The following is a 22,515-nucleotide window of genomic DNA, read 5'->3' on the forward strand; positions in this document are numbered from 1 at the left end:
AGTGTTCTTTGAAGCAAAACAGACTCAGAAAATATATTTGATGTATGTATACCACTATTATTGGAGAAGGAAATGGCAACCCACTCCAGTGTTCTTGCTTGGAGAATCCCAGGGACGGGGGAGCCTGGTGGGCTGCCGTCTTTGGGGTCGCACAGAGTCGGACACGACTGAAGTGACTTAGCAGTAGCAGCGTACCACTACTGGGGCTTCCCATGTGGCTCAGTAGTAAAGAACGTACCTGACAGTGCTGGAGTTCAATACTTGGGTTGGGAAGATCCTCCAGAGAAGGAGGTGGCAACCCACTCCAGTATTCTTGCCTGGGAAATCCCATGATCAGAGGAGCCTGGTGGGCTATAGTCCACGAGGTTGCAAAAGAGTCAGACATGACTCAGTGACTATAAACAATAGCAACAACAGCACACACACCCCTATTACTACTAAAGGAGGAAAACCAAATAATAATTTGTTTAGTGAGATTTAAGTAGAGTAAAATGGAATTTACATTGAATTTATTGTAGAAATTAATCTGTAAATAAAAATTAAAATACAGTATTCTGCCTGAAACATAGGGAAAATATAGTGTAATGTTCAAATAACCTTTTCTTTGTCAGCAAAGTTTTTTTACTCAGTGGATCCTTTACAGAAAATATCTGGTAATACAGTTTGTAGTAATCTAACAGTTTAATGGGTTTGTCAGCTATCAACAAGAAAGGACATTTTGTTTCTTTCAGACTTACGATGTCTGATTACATTGACTTTTCAAATAAGCTTTTTTTCTATAGCCCATTTTAAAGTATTTTCCATAAATGGTCGCTTTTCTACAATAATTCCTTCATAAAAAGTTTCCTTTACATTTACTGAAACTTGTTTTTAGTGCTCTGTTATTTTGTGCTGTTTTAATTTACAACACGTAATTTTGCTTTGTGAATTTTTCCTGCCATAAAGGAAGGCTTCTGCTTTATATTTGACCAGAAACAAACAAACAAAGGCATTGTTTTGGCAAAGGAATGAAATACAAATTATTAATTTCAGGAATTTTGACAACCAGTCACATCTTCATGCATTTGTTGCCTCAATTTTCCTCTAGTTTGCATATCCACATTCTTTGTTCTTCAACATTTTAATAATATTTTGTAATCGAAGATGTTATTTTATGCATGGAATAGCATTCATTTCTTTTAGTTTTTCTATGTCTTTACATTGCTTCTGAAATAAGGTAAATTGTTTCATTCAGTTTGATATTATGATACTCATACAGTCTAAAACTAGCGTAAGTATCACTAGCTTTTCTGAGAAAAATTACCATATGCCTGAATATTCACAGTTCATACTCAGAAGCACAGAATATTTCTGGTGGAAACTGTGTATTAAACTCCCAAGTGTTTCTGCTCTCTTCCTGTTCCCTCCTATGGATATGTTGACCTTAGGTGCAATAAGTGAAATCTTTAATAAAATAATTAATAAGGTATCATTCTAATTAATTTAGTATTGTAATTTTATGGACTTTTATTTTATTTTGTTTCTGGATTCATGGTCTTAATACCTGGATGGAAAACACCCAGAGGTTTTTCTCTAGCATCCTTATATTTAGGCTCATATACCCCAAACCATGAGGAAATTATCTCAGACTGAGCCTCCTCCAAATAAAAGCTCATAACCTGTTCTTCATTTTCTGTTACTTTTGACATTCTTTTTTTTAAAATGGATTTTTATTTTTGTTATTTTTCAGAAACATTTAGATTTATAATAAAATTGAAAGGAAGTAGCAGAAATGATCTTCATATACTCCCTTTCTTCACAAATACATACCCTCCCTATTATCGGTGTCAGTCACCAAAATTTTAACATCTTTTTTAAAAGGATGAATATATTTTGATAGATCATAATCACTTGAACTCCATATTTAAGACCTCATCTTGGTGTCACACATTTTATAAGTTTGAAAAAAGTATAATGGCGTATAGCCATATTATAATATCATAACAAGTATGTTCACTTCCCTAAATTTATTTTTTGTTTTACCCTGTAGATTGTCCCCAGGCAACTACTGATCTTTTTATGGTCTTCATAATTTTGCCTTTTCCAGAATCATATAATTGAAATGATATAGTGTGCAACTATTTCAGATTATCCTGTTTCATTTAGTAATATGCAGTGAAAGTGCCTCCGTGTCTTTTCATGGTTTGATAGCTCATTTCCTTTTAGCACTAAATATAGTCTAAATGTATCACAGTTTATTTTTCCATTCATCTGCTGAAGGCCATCTTTGTTGCTTCTGAGTCTTTGCAATTAAAAATAAAGCTTCTATAAATATCCATGTGCATGTTTTTGTGTATATATACGTTTTCAACACCTTTGGGTAGATACAAAGGATCATGATTGCTGGATTATCTGGTAGAAGTATGTTTAGTCCCATAAAAAACCTCCAAACTCTTCCAAAATGTCTGTACCATTTTCATTCCTACCAGCAATGAATGAACTAATAGATTCCTAGTTCCTGGAGGGTTTTTTTTTTTCAATCAGTTATTTCAAATGTTTAAAATAGATAATCATGCTATTTGTGAACAAAACAGTTTTGTGTTTTCTTTCCTGATTTGTATATGTTTTATTTCCTTTTCTTGTCTTATCACATTAGCAGAGACTTCCAGTGTAGTGTTGATAAGGAATGGTGAGAGGGGACATCCTTACTTTCTTTTTGATCTTAGTGGGAAAATTGAATTTTTCATCATTAAATATGACATAACCTGTAGGTTTTTTATAGTCTTTATCAAGTTGAGAAAGTTTCCCTTTATTCCTAGTTCCCTGAGAGTTTTTATCATGAATGGCTGTTCGATTGGGTCCAGTGCTTTTCCTACCTCTATAGACATGAACTTGAGAATTTTCTGTAGCATATTGCTGTATGGGTAATTGTTGTTGGTGTCGTTTGGTCGCTAAGCCGTGTCTGACTCTTGTGACCCTGTGGACTGTAGCACACCAGGCTCCTCTGTCATGGGATTTCCCTTACAAAGATACTGGAGTGAGTTGCCATTTTCTTCTCCAGAGGATCTTCCCGACCCAGGTATCGAACTTGAGTTTCCTGTGTTGGCAGGCATGTCCTTTACCACTGAGCCATCAGGGATGCTTTGTAATGGGTGTTGGATGACATAAAATGATTTTTGAATCTTGAGCCAGTCTTGCATACTTTGAATAAATCTCATTTGGTTATAGTGTATAATTCTTTTATCTTGTTTAAATTCAATTTGGTCAGGTTTTGTTGAGAATTTTCACCTATTTGTTCATGGGAGATAGTGGTCTAGAATGTACTTATTATGACTGTCTAGTTTTGATTTGAGTGATAGTTTTTCCTAACTCATTCTAGTTTTTCATATAATGAGTTAGGAAAATAGTTCCTCTGCTTCCATGCTCTGAAAAATCTGTAGAGAACTAACTGGTATAATTTCTTCCTTAAATGTTAGGTAGAATTCACCAATGAACCCATCTGGGATTGGTGATTTCTGCTTATTAATTGTTGATTCAGTTTTTTTAATAGATGTAGATATGTTCAAAATGTTTGTTTATTCTTGTGTGACTTTTGGCAGAATGGTTCTGAATTTCATTTAGGTTTTCAAGTCTGTCAGCATAGAATTGCTCACACTTTCTTTTTTTTCATGAGATGTGTGGCTATGTTTCTTCTTTTATTTCTAATACTAGTATTCCTGTCTTGTTCTTTTTTTATTCCTGTTAGTTTGACCAGAGGCTTATCAATTTTATTGATCTTTTTAAAGAATCAGCTCTTGCTTTAGTTGATTTCCTATTTTCAATTTCTTTGATTTATACTCTGATTCTTATTATTTATTTTTACTGTTTACTTTGAATTGAATTTACTCTCTGTATTTGTAGCTTATTAAATTAGAAATTTATATTATTGATTTTAGGGGTTTTTTTTAATATATTTTTAAAAATTACCTCATTACAGAGGTCTGAATACCCCTGTTTCAACATGCAAAAGTGTGGTTTTCCTTCCATTCCACCAAGAAATTCTCTGTGACACCAGCTGAGTATTGTATAATTTAACTCCGTTCTGACACTCAAATTTGGCATAGCATCAGATCCCACAGGTTAAGGGCTCAGTCTCACAGGACTTGCTTTCTTCACTTTATTTGCCGGTTGCAAGTCCAGATTATCACCTGTGCTTCTCACCAGCTGACTGTACATTGTAGGTTCTGATAGCCTCCTCCTTGGACTTCAGATGCTAATTACAAGTCCAAATCCTTACTAGTACTTCTGATTGGCTATAAACTGGAAGTTCAACCTCCCATCCTTGGATTCTGTTACTTTGCTAGAGTGGTTCACAGAGCTTAGGGAAACATTTTATTTACTGGACTTTATAAATTCCTTTATAAAAGGATGATAAAGGATACAGATGGACATCCAAATGGAAGAGATGCACAGGGCAAGCTATGAGAAAAGGACACAGAGCATTCATTCCCTCTCCAGATGTGCCAGACCTTTTAGCACCTTCTTTTATTCACATACCTGGAATCTCTCCCAGCCTTGTTCTTTTCTTTTTTTTTTAATGGTAGCTTCATTATATAGGCATCACTGATTAAATCATTGACTACTGGTGATTGAACTCACTGTCCAGCTCTTCTCCCCTCCCTGGAGGTAAATGGGTGGGAGGAGGGAGGGACTGGACTGAAAGTTCCAAACCTCTGATTATATGGTTGGCTATGTTGGCAACTCAGAGAAGGCAATGGCACCCCACTCCAGTACTCTTGCCTGGAAAATCCCATGGATGGAGAAGCCTAGTAGGCTGGAGTCCATGAGGTCTCTAAGAGTCGGACACGACTGAGTGACTTCACTTTCCCTTTTCACTTTCATGCATTGGAGAAGGAAATGGCAACCCACTCCAGTGTTCTTGCCTGGAGAATCCCAGGGATGGGGGAGCCTGGTGAGCTGCCGTCTATGGGGTCACACAGAGTCAGACATGACTGAAGCAACTTAACAGCAGCAGCAGGGGCATGTTGGCAACTAGCTTTCATCCTTAAGTAAATTCTAAAGATCACTTCACTAACATGACAAAAGACACCTTTATTGCTCCCCTCCCTTAAGAAATTTAAAGGGAGCTTTGTGTCAGAGCTCTGTGCCAGAAATGGGGGCCAAGAACAAATAGATATTTTTTATTAAAATCACAGTATCACAGCATTCAATGTTATAAATTTCCCAGGAATCATTGCTTTCATTTTATTCCACAAATTTTGATAAAGTCATATTTTCATTTTCATTTCTTCATTCAAAATATTTTTACTATCTCTCAAGGTTTCTTCTTTGACTCATGTTTTATTTAGAAGTGTATTGTTTAACGTTCACATTATGGGATTTTCTATTTATCTTTCTGTCTAAAGTCTTTCTGGTTTCTAGTTAATTTCATTGTGATCTGAGAGTAGATTGTGTAATATCCATTATTTTTAACTTATTAGATGTGTTTTGTTTCCCAGAATGCAGTCTATCTTAGTGAATGTTCTATGTGAGCTTGAGAGAAATGTTTATTCTGCTGTGGTTGAATGAAGTAGTATATAGTTGTCAGTTATCTCCAGCTGTTTGTTTATTGTTGTGTTCAACTAAGTCATAACCGGTTTTCTAACCACTAGTTGTCCATTTCTGAGATAGGGATGTTGAAATCTCCAACTATGATAATGATTTCATCTATTTCTCCTTATTGTATCAGTTTTGTTTTACATAGTTTTAAACTCTGTTGTTAGGTATATACACTTTAGATGTTGTCTTCTTAGAAAATTGACTCCATTATCGTTGGGTAATGCTGTTCGTAATCTCTGATACTTTCCTTCCCCTGAAGTCTTTTCTGTCTAAAACTAAAATAGGTACTCTTAGTTTTGTTTGTTTGGTTTTTATCAAAGGTGCAAAATCAACCCTATAGGAGGAAGGATAGTTGTATGCTAAAAATGAATCTTGACTACAACCTCACACCTTAATAAAATCTAACTCAAATATCAACTGTAAATGTAAAATATAAAACTGTAGGACTTTTTGAGAAAACATAGGAGAAAATCTTTGTGATCTAGGCTAGGCAAAGTCATTTCAGACATGACCCAAAAGTGTGATATATACAAAAAAAGACTGGCAAATTTGATACTGGCTTCATCCAAGTTAAAATATTCTACTCAACAAAAGAAACAATGAGAAGACCTTTTACAGATTGGAGGAAGATGATAGAAAATCACTTATTTGACAAAGGACGTATATCAAGACTACTAACTCTTGAACACTACTAGTAAGAAAGCATAAAATCCAGTTTTAAAAAATGGACAAAAGATTTGAGCAGATACTTCACCAAAGAAGGTGTAAGGATGTCAAAATAGCACATGAAAAAATGTTTAACATTCTTATCAGATATATTTAAAAGGCTCTGAGATGTAGCTGAACATTTTTAGAAGGGCTAAAAAAAAATGAAATATGCATGATGCCAAGTACTAGCAAGGATGAAGAGCAACTGGAACATATTACTGGTGGGATTGGCAAATGGTACAGCCATTCTGACAATTAGCAGTTTGTTATAAAGTTAAACATGTACTTATATAACAACTTTCAACTCCTGGATTTGTATTTGTGAGAAAATGAGTGAAAAGTGTTTACACAAAAACCTTTATGTGAATGTTTATAGTAGTCCGACTGTTCATAATTGCCATAATCTTGGTACAATTTGGGCTTCCCAGGTGGCACTAGTGGTCAAGAACCCGCCTGCAAATTCAGGGGACATAAAAGACACGGGTTTGATCCCTGGGTTGTGTCAGGAAGTTCCCCTGGAGGAGTGCCTGGCAACCCACTCCATTATTCTTGCCTGGAGAATCTCATGGACAGAAGCCTGCCAGGGTATGGTCCATATGATCGGAAAGAGTCAGACACAACTTAAGCGACTTAGCATGCACAGGTACAATTCAGATGTGCCCTTTAGATAGTCTGTTCATTCAAGGGAATACTCTTCATCAATTAAAAGTTAAGAAAAAAAAAAGAGACTTCTGATACATGCAACTATTTGGATGATTCTCAGACAATATATTTTGGTCAAGAAGTACATATTAAGATTACATACAGTATGATTCTATATATATAATATTTCTTGAAAAGTCAAAACTATATCACTATCAGAGACAAGTAGCTATCCAAGGTTGTTTTGGCTGTTGGGAGAATGTGACTGTAAAGGTCTAAGGATAAATGAGTTTTTTGTGTGTGATCGAACTTGTTTTTATCTTGATTGTGATGGAGTTACAGTAACATGTTATATACACACACAAACACACAGAAAAGAAGTAAAGGAGTTGATTTAACTAAGATCATTTAAAAATGAAATAAATTATGAAAAGGATAGAAAATTCTTGAACATATGTGAAGCTTAACTATCAAATAATTATTTCACCTTTCTGTGTAGCTAGCTGTTTTAATATTGATTTTATTTTATTGCGGTTTCAGCACTTACAAGGTATGTTTTTAATCCTACCTCTGTAAAATAGGCTGGGGCTTGGCTGAAAGTAGAGCCAGCATCAGGAGAAGAACCTGGCTATTTGGCCTCCCTGCTTTGCATGTTTTGCTCTTGAAAGGCGTTAGCATATGAATATATAGTTAAGATCACCTATTTGTCCTTATAATTTATCTCTATTTTTCCTTTGAAGCTTTGAAGTTCTTAGGTATTAGGGAGTTTCATCATTAAATTTCTAAATTTCGCATGTATTCATGGATTACATATATAGTGGTGGTCCCACTTGTAACATGCCCAGAAAGCTTTTGTAAAGATCCTAGGACATTTAGAGCATTGTGAACATCCTTTGGCTGAAATTAAATTACACATAGGCTTTAAGCATTATCTTTTTTTACATTGGAACCTTTTAATAAATACCTATTAATTGTTTATAGAGAACTGTGAACAGAGATGATCAAAAGGCTGTTTGGTTGTCATACTGTGTACATTCTGGTAAATGCTATAAACTTACACATAATGATGCCATAAGAGGTTTGGAATTTATTCCTTTACATGTACAAATTTTAAAATTTCATTTTCTTCATAAGACAAACTTTGAAAGATTTCAGTTGCAATTTTACAAATGTCTATTTTTTTGCTCTAATATATCTTGTCAGAAACAAAATAGGCTGATGAAACATAAAATTAAAATCTGTTACCAGAGCAAGAAAGGCAAAAATGTGTAATAGCCTGACTAATATTTAGTAGGGCCTTTAAATAATGTTCCCTGACAGCCAAGACAGTGATAGCAATACAGTCCTGAAGCTGAAAGAAAAGGTAGAAATTACTGAGGAGAGATTCCATGGCTTAGGGCCTAAGGATTTCATGTGCTCCCCAGTGTACTTCATCTGTCCTCACATTTTGCTGTCCCACATTTCACTGTTTTCCTTATTTGACTTTGAAGATAAATGTATTTTACTTATTTCAGCATGTATCTCCATTTGATGTCTGAATTGATGAATGACAATTTGTGTATCAGGGTTTATTGCCTAAGTAGCCAGTTAGGTAGCGGTCTTTTGAGATAGCATCTTCAGGTACATTTGGTCCAAAAGTGACTGCTAAAAGTACCTGGAGTTAGAAGCTTTTGGTTTAGACCTTTCTAATTTTGAACTGTGAATGTATTTAACTCCTCTAACTTGTGGGATGTTTTTTGTATGTATCACTGGAAATTAATTATGTTGAGTGTGAAATTATTTTGGGTATGGACTTGAGTTGATTTCTTTTACGGTTTTATTCCTACTAGGATCGCTTTCATCTTGGAAGAGTTTTGTAGTGAAAGAAGTAGCATAGAAACTATGTTTTAGATATTTTATATATGTATTAATCTTTTGCAAGATTTCAGTGTTTCTCAGTAGTAGATTGGGCTACCCAAAAGATGAAAGCATATGAAAAAGTCAAAAGATTTTCCTCTGTTACAGGTACCTTAAATCTTGTTAGAACGTAATCTATTTCTGAATTTATTCTGACAGTTATTTTGCCTGTTAGGTTTCTTAAGAGATTAAAAGCACCCTTAAGTAAGTGGAGAGGGTGTTGAATTTCAGGGGGAACCTTCAGATTTTTACATTATTAATTCCATTCTTCTTAATGCATTTAAAAAGCCCATCTGGCTGAGGTAATTTCATTGTTTCAGTACAACATAAATTGAGAAGCCAGTTTCCTGTACCCAAAGAACTGTCTTTGAATTGAACTTAGGTTATATATTCAATCTTACTCATTTCAGATATTTTAGGTCTATCTTTATGATATATTGTATATTTAAATAGTAAAATTCCTTCAAGATAATAAGAATTGAAATCACATTACATGGATTATCTACATTAGTTATTTTTTAAAAAATAGTGAAGAAATTGAAATGGATTGTTATATTAAAATAAAGTCAAGATCTATATTGACATAAATTTTAATGACTCCTAAAGGTAGTACATATTTTTTCATTAGTAACAAAAATGAGTCATGTTTATACATAGTTATTAATTATGATCAGTTATTTATGGGGCAAGACTATTGTGGTTATTCTTAATAATGTAGACCAGTAAAGAGATTATTAATATGCTAAGTCATAGAGGTATTATCATATTATTTCCTTCATTTTTGCTTAAGGTCTAGCCCTTTATTAATATATTTGAAATAAATATTTCTTAATTAAAATTCATTAAGAATCCAAAGATGGTAATTATTTTGAAGAAATAACCCTGTAGGTTATTAGTGTCATTTTCCTTAAAAGAAGAAGACAGTATTAAAAACCCTTAACCATTCCTGAAGTAGAATCACTACTTACAGAACATGTTATAGTACTATCTGTTGAAAAGTTTAGCAATTTGACTTTCTGAGGTAAAAATCAGTTTACTTTTTCTCTATCAAATAAAATATTCCTGTGAAAATCTGTTTCTGGGTATTGCTATACTTTTCAAAAGAATGTTCTGTCTTGTGTATACTAGTTTTGGCTGACACAAATACTTGCTTTTTGGTTTATCCTAAATATTTAGATCCTCTACAGATGAACTGATGTGTCTAGACAGGAAGTGGTATGTAGGAGATATAGGAATGGGCTGAAGTATCCTTTATATTTGCCTTTGTATCTAGGGGAGTTGGAAATAGGCAAGAATGGAGAGAAATTTTGTATGGCAGTACACAGAATTTTGCAAGTTTATTGTGAGCCCTGAAGCAATCCGATGCATTTTAGTTACTGGTAAGTTTGTTAAATTATGTTTGAAAATGTACCTCTTCGAAGATGGCCATCTATTTACTAATAAGTCCACCATGTCAAATATACCTATTTTAAAGATATTTTTGAAAAGATGTAGTATTGCTATTGCATTGGGTTTTAGGTATAAATTAAAAATACTTTTGTTAGTGAATGCGTTTTACTTTTCAGTTGTTGTCATAGTTAAAATTGAAGTAAAATTAACATTATATGGCTAGTCTTTGTTAATATTTTGGAATAATAAAATTAATATTTCTGATTTTGTAAGGGAACTCCACCATGTTTAGAAGTCTTAATTAATTCATTAGTTGTTTGAGAAAGAGTGTTCCTTTTGACATAAACGAATAAGAACGTCTAGGGCATCTTTGTCATTTTGTATAGTTTCATATAGGAGCGTGATTTATTGTAAGAAATACTTACTTTGCATTTTATTTCATGGACCATAGGAACCATGGTGAGGCATTTCTAGTCTTTCTTTTTGGCAGTGCTGATGTTTAGGAATTTTAGTTGTTCTTTCCCACTAAATCACTAACTCATGTGTAGGTAAGAATTCCATGAACAGGTCAGGAAATTGTATAATTTCTATGCAATAGTTTTCTTTATTTTTTTTTCAGATACTTAGGCAGACCTATTATGTGTGCTAGTGCTTAAGCAATTATTCGTGAAGTGGCTTTGACTATTGATAAAATTCATGTAAAATGGACTAGATTGCTTATAGGTGTTCTTTACAGAAACATTAAAAAAATAAATAAATAAAATCCCAGGGGATGCCTTGCTATTTGTGTTCTTCTTACAAATATCTATCTTTGACTTTAGGACAAAGTACAAGAATATCAGTGATTTGCAGTACTAGTTTACTATTTTCTTTTATGTGGTTTAAAGACAGAGGGCCAGTTAATATAATTGAATTTAATTTCTTGAAACAAAGTATTTTATTTAAAATATTTACTATATACTATCTAGCTTATATCAGGCTTTCCATTAAACTATCAATTTTTATAGTGATAATAATGATGCTAATTTTCTATTGACTCTTTTTATGAGAATATTTCTGATTTGAACAAAAATAGCCGCATTATCAGAGAAATGTGGTGTTAATCCTATAGAAACCTGAAGAACTAGAGCAACTTTAGAAAATAGAATAACTTTAGTTCCTTTTGAGTCTTCACATTTTCCTCGTTATCAAATTTTCTTAATTTCATGTAGAAATGAGTAATTGTGAATCTAAAATATATTTAGAAATTTATATGAATCTAAATATACAATTTGGGCTATACTATAAACCAGTGTAAGTGAATATTATTTTAATTATTGATAAAGTTTGGCTTGGAGTTATTTATTATTATAAACTACAACAAAGATATATTATGAAGAGTATATATTTTCTTGATTAGGAATGCTGCCATGTATCAATGCTGCTGATTTGAAAATTGTGTAATTTTGTGAAGTAATACATTAACAAAGCTTAATGTAATGCAATCATTTATTTTTCTTTTGTTTCTTCCTTCATTCCACAGACATACCAAGTACATTATCTTTGTCTGGCACATATCTTTTTGTGCTTTTATGTATTTGTGTATACATTGTGTAATCAGTTGTCACTTTTTATTTCAGTATGACATAAATCATCTTATTTTCTTTGCTCTCATGAATTTTCCTGAGGGCATATATGGGACATAAGTAATATGTTGCATATTTCTCTAGATATTTTAATATATGTATGTGTGTGTATGTATATATATAAGTTGTTTTTGAAAAATAGGTCTAAATGAAAAGTTTATTAAAAAAAAAAAAAAGGTGACCAAAATAATATTGTTAAAATATTTTAAATTTTCTAAGAGAGCATGGGCTTCAAAAGAATATTATGGTAGTTTTTATTATGGAGAAGTATGTTTCTTATGTAAGATTTACTTCAGGGAATATATATGTATAAAGATAAACTTAGATATTTTACCTTGAAATGTAAAATAACTCCATAGTTATGTTTCTATATAATGTTTAATTTTAAAGATATAAAACCTTATTTTTTTCATTCTTGTGAGAAATATTCTTACCTAAGATAACAGCAAAATAGATTAAAATTGAATATGATTGTTACCTTTTAGATTAATAAAATTGTGTTTATGATCAATATTTGATGGTGACATAATGGAATTATCTGTACTTTACATGCAGTGCTACTCTTTTGGCATTCCTGGTTGAGCTACTTAAAAGTTCAGTAGCCATGCAAGAACAGATGCTGGGTGGAAAAGGCTTTTTAGTCATTGGCTACTTACTTGAAAAGGTAAGTGAAATGTATTGATGGCTTTATACAGATGGGCCACTGACAGTCACTCATTATACTTTTTTTCTGTAGTCTCCCCTTTACATTGACTGCAGAGGTCATATATTTGGTTAATTCACAAATATTTTTAAGTTTTGTACTTGAATGTATGTATAGACACTAAATTGGGTGTTAGAAAATCTACATAATAAAGAAATTTTGAGTAAAAATAGAAACTAAAGAAAAATTATTTCATCTACTTTTCTTCAAATTTAGAAATGTTTCTCTTAATTATTTTTCTAATTGATTCTTTGCTGTCTTTTGCATTCAAACCAAGTTTCTTACACATTTTATCAATTTTAGTTTTAAGTGGATTTACTTTTTTTCTTTTTGCTTTCTTTCTCAGTTTTAAGGTAATAAACAAAAACCTATATTTGGTAGCAACAGAAACACTACTTTTTGCTTTGTCCCTGATTTTAATATATTTGAATGTTTAAAGTAGCATCTTTTTCTAATCAATACATAGTGTAAACAGTGCAAACTAGATCACTTTAATTCTTCCTATGTGTGTCATCTATGCCCTGCTTTTTTAATGACCTTTGCTTTAGTTACAACTGTACTATAATGGCAATGAGTGCTGAGTTTATGATAATGGTCTCACAGGAGTTTGATTGTACCATGTGATTTCCTTCAAACAGTAAAGTGATATTTCATAAATAAGTTTTTTTCTTTCCTTAAGAAATATCTATCACCATCATTAGTGCTCCCAAACCTCTTCTTATGAGTTAATCATTAACATTCATATGAGATTCAGATGCTTTGTAAATGGAACTATCCAAGAAAATAATAGAGGTGAGACCTGAACTAAGAGAAATAAACTTATTTTTCTCTTGAGAAATAAAATTTAGAGGCCTTTTGGAAATATTTTTTTAACCTCAGATTGATCTACATTTAAAATTCTTCTGTCTTTTCTTTGAAACAAGTACTTTTCTTTCTTGAAGGATCAGATCAGATCAGTCGCTCAGTCGTGTCCGACTCTTTGCGACCCCATGAATTGCAGCACGCCAGGCCTCCCTATCCATCACCAACTCCCAGAGTTCACTCAGACTCACGTCTGTTGAGTCAGTGATGCCATCCAGCCATCTCATTTTCTGTCATCCCCATCTCCTGCCCTCAATCCCTCCCAGCATCAGAGTCTTTTCCAATGAGTCAACTCTTCACATGAGGTGGCCAAAGTACTGGAGTTTCAGCTTTAGCATCATTCCTTCTCTACATTATTTGAGATAATTATGATTTTTCTACATTTTTTTCTTAGTTTACTGAGTTACATTAGTTGATTTTCAAAATTAAATATTTTTATATTCCTGGAATCCTATGTAGTCATAGATCCATTCCCATTCTAATCCTTATGCTTCTCTTAAAATGACATATCAATGTTAAGTCTTATTTGACTTAATGATATTTTAGTGTAACATTCTTTCCTTCTTGAACTGCTTTGTTCAATTGCATTTTGTAACATTATTTCTTTGCTTTCTTCTTATCTCCTTGGCCTCCTTTAATTCTCTCCTAGTCCTTCTTCCTAAACTTCAAAGCCTGTGGTGTCCTTGTGCTTAATCCTAGAAATCTTGTCACTTTTCTGTTTACACTTTACTCTGAGCTCAGGGTTCCCTTAGCTTTCCTTATACTGCAGACACTTACACTCAAATGTGTATCCCCAACTACCAGCCTCTCCCTTGAATCTGATTCCACTTAGATGCTTAATAAGTTTCACAGATTTAAATTATCCAAACTGTTACCTTTGATTTTCCTTTCAAATCTTTTGTCCTTTACTCTTCTCTTTCTCAGTTAGCAGTATTGCCCTTCAACAAGTAGTTCAGATAAAAAATGTTAATTCTTTTTGACTCTTTTTCACACACAGAATTCCTTCTGGCAGCATACTGTGTTGTTTTAGTATCAAAACATATACAGAATCAGTGACTGCTGCTGCTGCTAAGTCACTTCAGTCGTGTCCGACTCTGTGCGACCCCATAGATGGCCTACTAGGCTCCCCCGTCCCTGGGATTCTCCAGGCAAGAACACTGGAGTGGGTTGCCATTTCCTTCTCCAGTGCATGAAAGTGAAAAGTGAAAGTGAAGTTGCTCAGTCGTGTCTGACTCATAACGACCCCATGGACTGCAGCCTACCAGGTTCCTCCATCCATGGGATTTTCCAGGCAAGAGTACTGGAGCTACTTATTAATACTACTCTACTTGTTTCTATGCCCATTTTTATTGACACTGTCATCATCGTTCACCACTAGTTACCCGCAGTCCATTTTTTGCTTGAAGTCAGATTAGTCTTTTGAAAATGTGCCAGTCCTTCTAGTGCATCCTTCTCAAAGTAAATTCATAAGTCTCTTACCTCTGACGTATCCCTTACCACTCTCATTCTTTCTTTCTCTGTTGCAGCCACACTGACCGTACAAAGGCCTCTTTACAGACCTTTCTCTTAAAAACTAAAATAGTAAGCATGAGCTCTTCATAGGACTTTTGCATTTTCTTTTCACATTGCTTTGGTAATTCTGTAGATATCCACATGGCTTGATTCTACACTTCATTTAGGATTTTGCTTATGACACTTTATCAGAGAAGTCTTCTCTGATAACTCTTAATAGAATAGTATTCCTTTGCTAACCATCAATGATTATTTCCCTGCTTAATTTTTATAGCACCAATCTGGCTTTTTTTTTTTTACTTTGTGTTTTCTGCTTCCTTCTGCTATAGTGTATGCCTTGGCTTCATGAAAACAGGGACAACATTTTACATGCATTATTGCTGTATCTTCTGCCTAAAAGTATGTCTTCTTTTATACGTATTTGTTGAATTGAATTAAATAAATGTAAAGGGCTTACATATTTATCTGATTACATAAAATAATTGTTGTCATTGTTCAGTCACTAAGTTGTGTCCAACTCTTTGTGACCCCATAGACCGCAGCACTGTAGGCTTCCCTGTCCTTTACTAGCTCCCAGAGTTTGCTCAAATTCATGTCCATTGACTCAGTGATGCTATCTAACCATCTCATCCTCTGCCACCCTTTTCTTCTTTTGTGTTGTCTTTCCCAGCATCAGGGTAAAAGAATAAATAACTTTTTATTTTTTCTTATATTAATGTTCACCTGTTTTATTTTCAAATAATCATCTGTTAGGTGAGTAGTGTAGATAATAAAGTTCCATTTTTATTTATCAACTAATAACAAGTTAATGGTTAACTGTCACTTAGCTTTATCTCCTTGTTTTAGAAGATGCAAGTTAATTATTAAAGAAAATAGTCTAATGAGAGGCCATCTTATTCATTATGTTGAGACTATTTCATGAAAAACTTTTAAGGTATTTTTGTTTTGTTTTATTTGCCAAAATATGAATTTGAAAAAAAACTTGGAGGCAGTTTGATGTATTCAGTATTTTTATTGTGGTTAATAAGAATTTGATTAATTATCTTAAACATTAAGGGAATATGCTTGCTAGTGTAACTGGAAGTCTAGTGATAGGTGGCTTATCAGTTGTCTTGTTAGGAAACAGATGCTGTGCTCAAACTTGATTATTGAAAGCGTTTAATACAAGGCTCTTTAAAAGATTTCTGAGCATTGTTAAAGGAAATCATCAACATTTGAAGAGATGAGAGGAATGTATGTTTAAAACACAATTCAAATAGAAAGATACTTTAAGTATAGGAGAAGTATACCTGACTAGAGTGTGGCCTTTAATAAAGGAATATAATGTATTGACCTCAAGGGGGGAAGCCAGGGAGATGAATGTCCCAGACTTCATTTTCTTCCTATCCTTTAATTTCCTGCTGGAGTCTTCAACTAGCCAAACCCACTGGAAGCACAGAAATAGGATGGGGAAAGTTGGAAAATAGATCATTACAGCCAGCAAAACATATCCAGTAAGTTGGACTTCAGGGTTAGCTTGTCATTTATGTATGTCATCAGAGACCAGGTTTTTCTCTATCTCTCTACTGCTACCTACAGTTATGCTTTTGTGCTGTAGCTATTATTCTTTGTGGTCATACAGTTGCTGGGCCGACTTGGTGCTATAAGCCTTCACATCCAAGTGGAGAGAGCTCTTTTCTCCCAATTACTGAAGAAGATCCTTCCCTCCAGTTTGACTGATCAGCTTAGGTCTCGGTCTCTTTTGAACTTAATGTTGTGAAAATTTTGATGCTCTCTCTCTGACAACAACAGTAATACACATTAATGATAGATCTTGGTGTCCATAAGGAGCTAAATGGGTAATGAAGATCGACTACTTTATGATACACCTCTAGTTATTAAAATAATTTCCCACAATGTATAGTTTGCTTGATATATGACGCATGTTTTATATATATATATATATATAGAGAGAGAGAGAGAGAGGGAGAGAGGGAGAGAGAGGGAGATAGAAGAGGTTCTTTAAAAACATTTCTAGCAATCCATTTCATTGTGGGCTGGTTCAAGTGTGGGGAAGACCTCTTTTTACTGCATAGCAATTTCTCTCTCTAACATTCATCACTCTTATTTGGCTTAATAACTTTTTAGAGTAGATACTATAATAAAATAGTTTTTTCTAGCTTCCCAGATTATGCTTCCAAATGTGTTTATTCACCCCTTATATAACACTTCTTGCAAACTATGTGTTCAGTTACCACACAAAAGTAACATCATATAGTTTAAATTTCAGAGCTTGCATTTTACAGATTTATAACTATAAATTGTCTTGGAGTAGGAAATGGCAACCCACTTCGTATTCTTGCCATGAAAATTCCATGGGCAGAGGATCCTGGTGGGATACAGTCCACGGGGTCCCAAAGAGTTGGACACGACTGAGTGACTAAGGAACTAATATAAATTATCCAATAATAAGTCTCTTTTTAAAATAGCTTTTCTTGACAAAATGAAAATAAATATAATAGTTTTAAAATATTTTCAATAAATCTATCTTAGTTAAAACATTAAAACAAAATTGGATATCCTTCTATCCTCTTCTGATCAGTGTTTTGTCTTACCTGTTTTATTCTTACTCTGTTCTTGAATTTGACATGAATTCAGTTAAACATTAGTGAAGAATTATGGCAGGTTCCAGACAGTTAAAAGATGAATAAGATAGTATCCTTTTTTAATATCAGGAAAGAAAGATATGTAAATAATAGTTATCCAAGGTAGACAGAATAACAGTTATCCAAGGTAGACAGAATAAGTACTGCATACTTACAGGTAAAGGTCACATGCTTATGAAGAGACCTTTCATTTTATGCCTGGTAGGATTTTGTGTGGCCAATAAAAAAGCAAAAATGTAGAAAAATGTGTCCTAAAGATAAATTTTAGAATTTAAAAAGCTACCCAACAGTATTAATTGCTATGAAGAACAAAGTAACTTTTTTTTTTAAATAATGTTAAAGGACCCACCTGATGCTTCTAAGCATATCTTTTAATTAGGTGGAGAAGTTAAAAGCTTATTTCCAATTTATGAATTAGTTCCTCAAATGAATATGTTCATAATGGTCAATCTGATTTTATATCACTTAAGTGTTTTTATAGACACATGACAACTTTTATAGGCTAAAATCTGATCTATAAGATAGGTTCTAACTATTGCTCTGTTATTTTTTTTTTTTTTTTTACTTTACAATATTGTATTGGTTTTGCCATACATCAACATGCATCTGCCACAGGTGTACACGTGCTCCGCATCCTGAACCCTCCTCCCTCCTCCCTCCCCATACCATCCCTCTGGGTCATCCCAGTGCACCAGCCCCAAGCTTCCTGTATCCTGCATCGAACCTGGACTGGCGATTCATTTCTTATATGATATTATACATGTTTTAATGTCATTCTCCCAAATCATCCCCCCTCCCTCTCCCACAGAGTCCAAAGACTTCTATACATCAGTGTCTCTTTTGCTGTCTCGCATACAGGGTTGTCTGTTATTTTAATTTTATTCCCCTCAGTTCAGTTTAGTTCAGTTGCTCAGTTGTGTCTGACTCTTTGCGACCCCATGAATTGCAGCACGCCAGGCCTCCCTGTCCATCACCATCTCCCGGAGTTCACTCAAACTCATGTCCATCGAGTTGGTGATGCCATCCAGCCATCTCATCCTCTGTCGTCCCCTTCTCCTCCTGCCCCCAATCCCTCCCAGCATCATAGTCTTTTCCAATGAGTCAACTCTTTGCATGAGGTAGCCAAAGTATTGGAGTTTCAGCTTTAGCATCAGTCCTTCCCAGTGAACACCCAGGACTGATCTCCTTTAGGATGGACTGGTTGGATATCCTTGCAGTCCAAGGAGCTTTCAAGAGTCTTCTCCAACACCACAGTTCAAAAGCATCAATTCTTCGGCGCTCAGCTTTCTTCACAGTCCAACTCTCACATGCATACATGACCACTGGAAAAACCATAGCCTTATTCCCCTATCCATGCTTAAAATAGTTTAGAATTTTAAAGTAGTATTACTTTTTGTATTAAAGTTCCTTTAAAATGAGTGACCAATCTGCTTTTTTTGTAACTCAAATATTTATTTATCTTTGTCTACCTCCCCCTTGCAATAAGTTATTTTTTTAGGATTATTTCTTCCATCTTATGAAGTTTTCATCTAAAGTTACGTTCTAAGGCTTGGTTTGAATTTTGTCAGACTGTTGCTGATCTCACTGTCTGTGTTTTGTCACATAGCCTACTAATGCAAAATCATTGCCAGCCTGCTAGCCATATACTTCAAATTAGTTAAATGTTACCTTCTCAGTAAAATCTCTTTAAACCACCCTTCCACACATTTTCCATTCACTTCATGTTCTTTTTTCACACTTTTCATACACTTGTTATATTTATCATGTTACATGTTTTACCTTTTTAAGTATATTGGATGTCCTTGTCTTCTCTTTTATTAGAATATAAGTTTTTTATTTTTATTTTTTCCAGTTTTCTGTTTTGTTAACTAGTCTTTCCTCAGTGCCAAGAGGCATACTTGTCAAACATACATATTTCCTGAGTACTAAATGAAAAGCATGAGCTTGAATTTCTACTTTCTTTCTTTAGTCATCAAGAGTTCATATAACTAGAGCTGTCCTGGAGCAATTTTTATCGTTTGCAAAATACCTTGATGGTTTATCTCATGGAGCACCTTTGCTGAAGCAGCTTTGTGATCACATTTTATTCAACCCAGCCATCTGGATACATACACCTGCAAAGGTATACTGTTTAACTTCAGTTATTTTATTTTAATATTGTAAATTATAAATATATAGTTATTGGATCTAAACTGTTGAGTAGAAAATGTTGAAATTTTTCAATTTATGTTATAGTCAGTCTGAAGCAGTCATATTAGGCAGTATTAAAATCAAAAAGGTAAATACTCAAATATTAAAATAAGTAGAACTATAGTTAAAAATTATATTTTTTTAATGGGGTGATGAGAAAGTTCTGGAACTAGATAGTGGTGATGGTTGCTAAAAAAATATCAAATCTGTATTTCTTTACCTATAAAAGGTGAAACCCACTTAGATTTAAGACCAAAATTTGAGAGGTAAAACTATAAAGCTTATAGGAGAAATTGTTGAAAGATACCTTTACAGTTTGATGATAACCAAAAGGTTCTTAATTAAGACCTTCCAAACCTCTCTTTTTAGGGGGTTAAGTACTGCATTTGATAATACCAAAATTAAGGATTTTGTTAAATGATCACCATAGATGATGTTAATAAATAAATGATAGATTGCTGCTAAGTCACTTCAGTCGTGTTCAACTCTGTGCGACCCCATGGACGGCAGCCCTCCAGGCTCCGCCATCCCTGGGATTCTCCAGGCAAGAACTCTGGAGAGGGTTGCCATTTCCTTCTCCAATGCATGAAAGTGAAAAGTGAAAGTGAAGTCGCTCAGTCATGTCCAACTCTTCGCGACCCCATGGACTGCAGCCTACCAGGCTCCTCCGTCCATGGGATTTTCCAGGCAAGAGTACTGGAGTGGGGTGCCATTGCCTTCTCCAAAATGATAGATTAGGAGGTATTTTACAATGTCAAACTATTGGGATAAGAGGGAAACATTGAATATGAGCCTCGATTCAGATATTAGTATCGCATAAATGTTAAATTTACTGAGTAGAGGAATTATATTATGTTCTATGTAGGAGAATGGCCTTATTCTTAGGAGATTCACATCGAAATATTTGGTGGTGAAGTGTCTGAATGCTAACAACCTCCTTTCAAACATTTCATCAAAAAAACAGTTTTATCAAAATATATTTATACATCTATATGTATAATATAATAGGAATAAGGGAAGCAGATGTGGGATAATATTAACAGTTGGTAAATCTTTTATGATAGTTACATAACTATTTTTTTTGAAAATTTTCAAACTAAAAAGTTGGAGAAAATAGTGATTAAAAACATTCAGAATGTAAAAGGAACTCTTGAAAAATCAATGCTAAAATATTAAAATATTAGGCTTGATTTAATAAATGCGTTCTGAAGTCATTAGATAGTGACTTATAACCTTTTGAAGAACGAAAATCTGGTACAATGATTGTTAAGATTAGGAAAAGAAAGAAATACCAGATAACTAATTATATCACAATAATTGTCATCATTGTGGCTGGAAAATTCATTCTATTTGAGCATAGATTTTTTTTTTTCATGATATCATGATATGTAAAAATATTTGTTTTAAAAGAAATTTATTCATAATTTTTTAGATATCAGCATAACATTTTTATTATTTTGCATACCTGAATTTAGCTCTCTTTTATTCTAGTAGAAATCAAGGGACATTTTGAGCTGCCTTTTATAATTTTCAAGTCTCCCACATAACTTCAAAATTCTATTATTTTATGGTTTGTCATTTTAATTATTGTGGTAAAAGTCAAACCTGGTGTTTGTTCATTCTTTAAGTAGGGTGGTTAAACTTGTTGTCTTTATACTTACATGCTAGATTCCGATACTGTGACAACAGGTTAAGAAAATTTGAAATTACATGAACTTTTAGGGTCTATGACAACAATGTATAATTTTTCTAAATATGATATAGCTGACTGATATTATGTTCCTTTCAACTGCTACATTGTACTTTGATTAAGGGCTTTAGTCTAGCTGGCTTTTTAAATAATTTTATTAGAATATGTTGATTGCAGATTATCTTTATAATATAAATAACACTTAGTAAATAATTATTTTTAACCTTATAATAGATGATTCTTTCTCAGCTTTTATATAAATTTACATTTAAATTAGAATAGAATGTATATTTTTAATGTAAACACTTGAGGCATTTTAAATTTATTTTAATGCTTTGTTAATATTCTGTACTAGGTTCAGCTTTCCCTATACACCTATTTGTCTGCTGAATTTATTGGAACTGCTACCATTTACACCACCATACGCAGAGTAGGAACAGTATTACAGCTTATGCATACACTAAAATATTACTACTGGGTCATTAATCCTGCTGACAGTAGTGGCATTACACCCAAAGGTTTAGGTAAGTGCAGTATTTACCTGTGTAAGTTGTGCCATGGTGATAAAATTGGGAAAGAAATTGGATGAAGAAATATTGGGAAAACTTTGATTTGAGGGGGAAAAGGGAATTTATTAAGTTGATAAAAGTAGGGAACTGTATCCATGTAAGACAGGTGTTATAATTTATCAGTGAATAGTAATATATTATAATTTAAAAAAAATAATTTTTTCCCAAATCTGACATTAGTAAGCAATTTGAAATCACCACAATCTGAAATTTTATATTCTCTATTATTGAAACTGTACAGAATTACTACTAATTTATATAATAATTGCAATGTATATAATTTAAATTTTCCATAATATCACAATATAATTTCATTAAGCTTATTATTTAATAATAACAATGAGGGAGGTTTTTGGTTTATTTTTTTGATTTCTGTTTTATTCTAGATGGTCCCCGGCCATCACAAAAAGAAATTATATCACTGCGGGCATTTATGTTACTTTTCTTGAAACAGCTTATACTAAAGGTAAACAGTTTTACATAATGCATAATTGCAGTATATTAAGTG

At 33.3% G+C, this 22,515-nt stretch overlaps 1 protein-coding gene across 9 annotated transcripts in view; it reads left to right on the forward strand.

The window, feature by feature from the left end:
• NBEA (neurobeachin) overlaps window positions 1–22,515 on the forward strand; it is a 656,478-nt gene that overhangs the window by 158,051 nt on the left and 475,912 nt on the right. For 8 of the 9 annotated variants that reach the window (XM_025263201.3, XM_044927359.2, XM_025263205.3 and 5 more), the window contains exons 11-14: window positions 12,393–12,501; window positions 19,528–19,680; window positions 21,794–21,962; window positions 22,394–22,473. In XM_025263201.3, coding sequence (XP_025118986.2) covers window positions 12,393–12,501; window positions 19,528–19,680; window positions 21,794–21,962; window positions 22,394–22,473 — 511 coding nt within the window. Of the gene's footprint in view, window positions 1–10,096; window positions 10,203–12,392; window positions 12,502–19,527; window positions 19,681–21,793; window positions 21,963–22,393; window positions 22,474–22,515 lie in introns of all 9 variants that reach the window. The other variant, XM_025263210.3, reaches the window with a different exon arrangement.

This window comes from Bubalus bubalis, chromosome 13, assembly GCF_019923935.1.
Source record: "Bubalus bubalis isolate 160015118507 breed Murrah chromosome 13, NDDB_SH_1, whole genome shotgun sequence".
Classification (NCBI taxonomy): domain Eukaryota; kingdom Metazoa; phylum Chordata; class Mammalia; order Artiodactyla; family Bovidae; genus Bubalus; species Bubalus bubalis.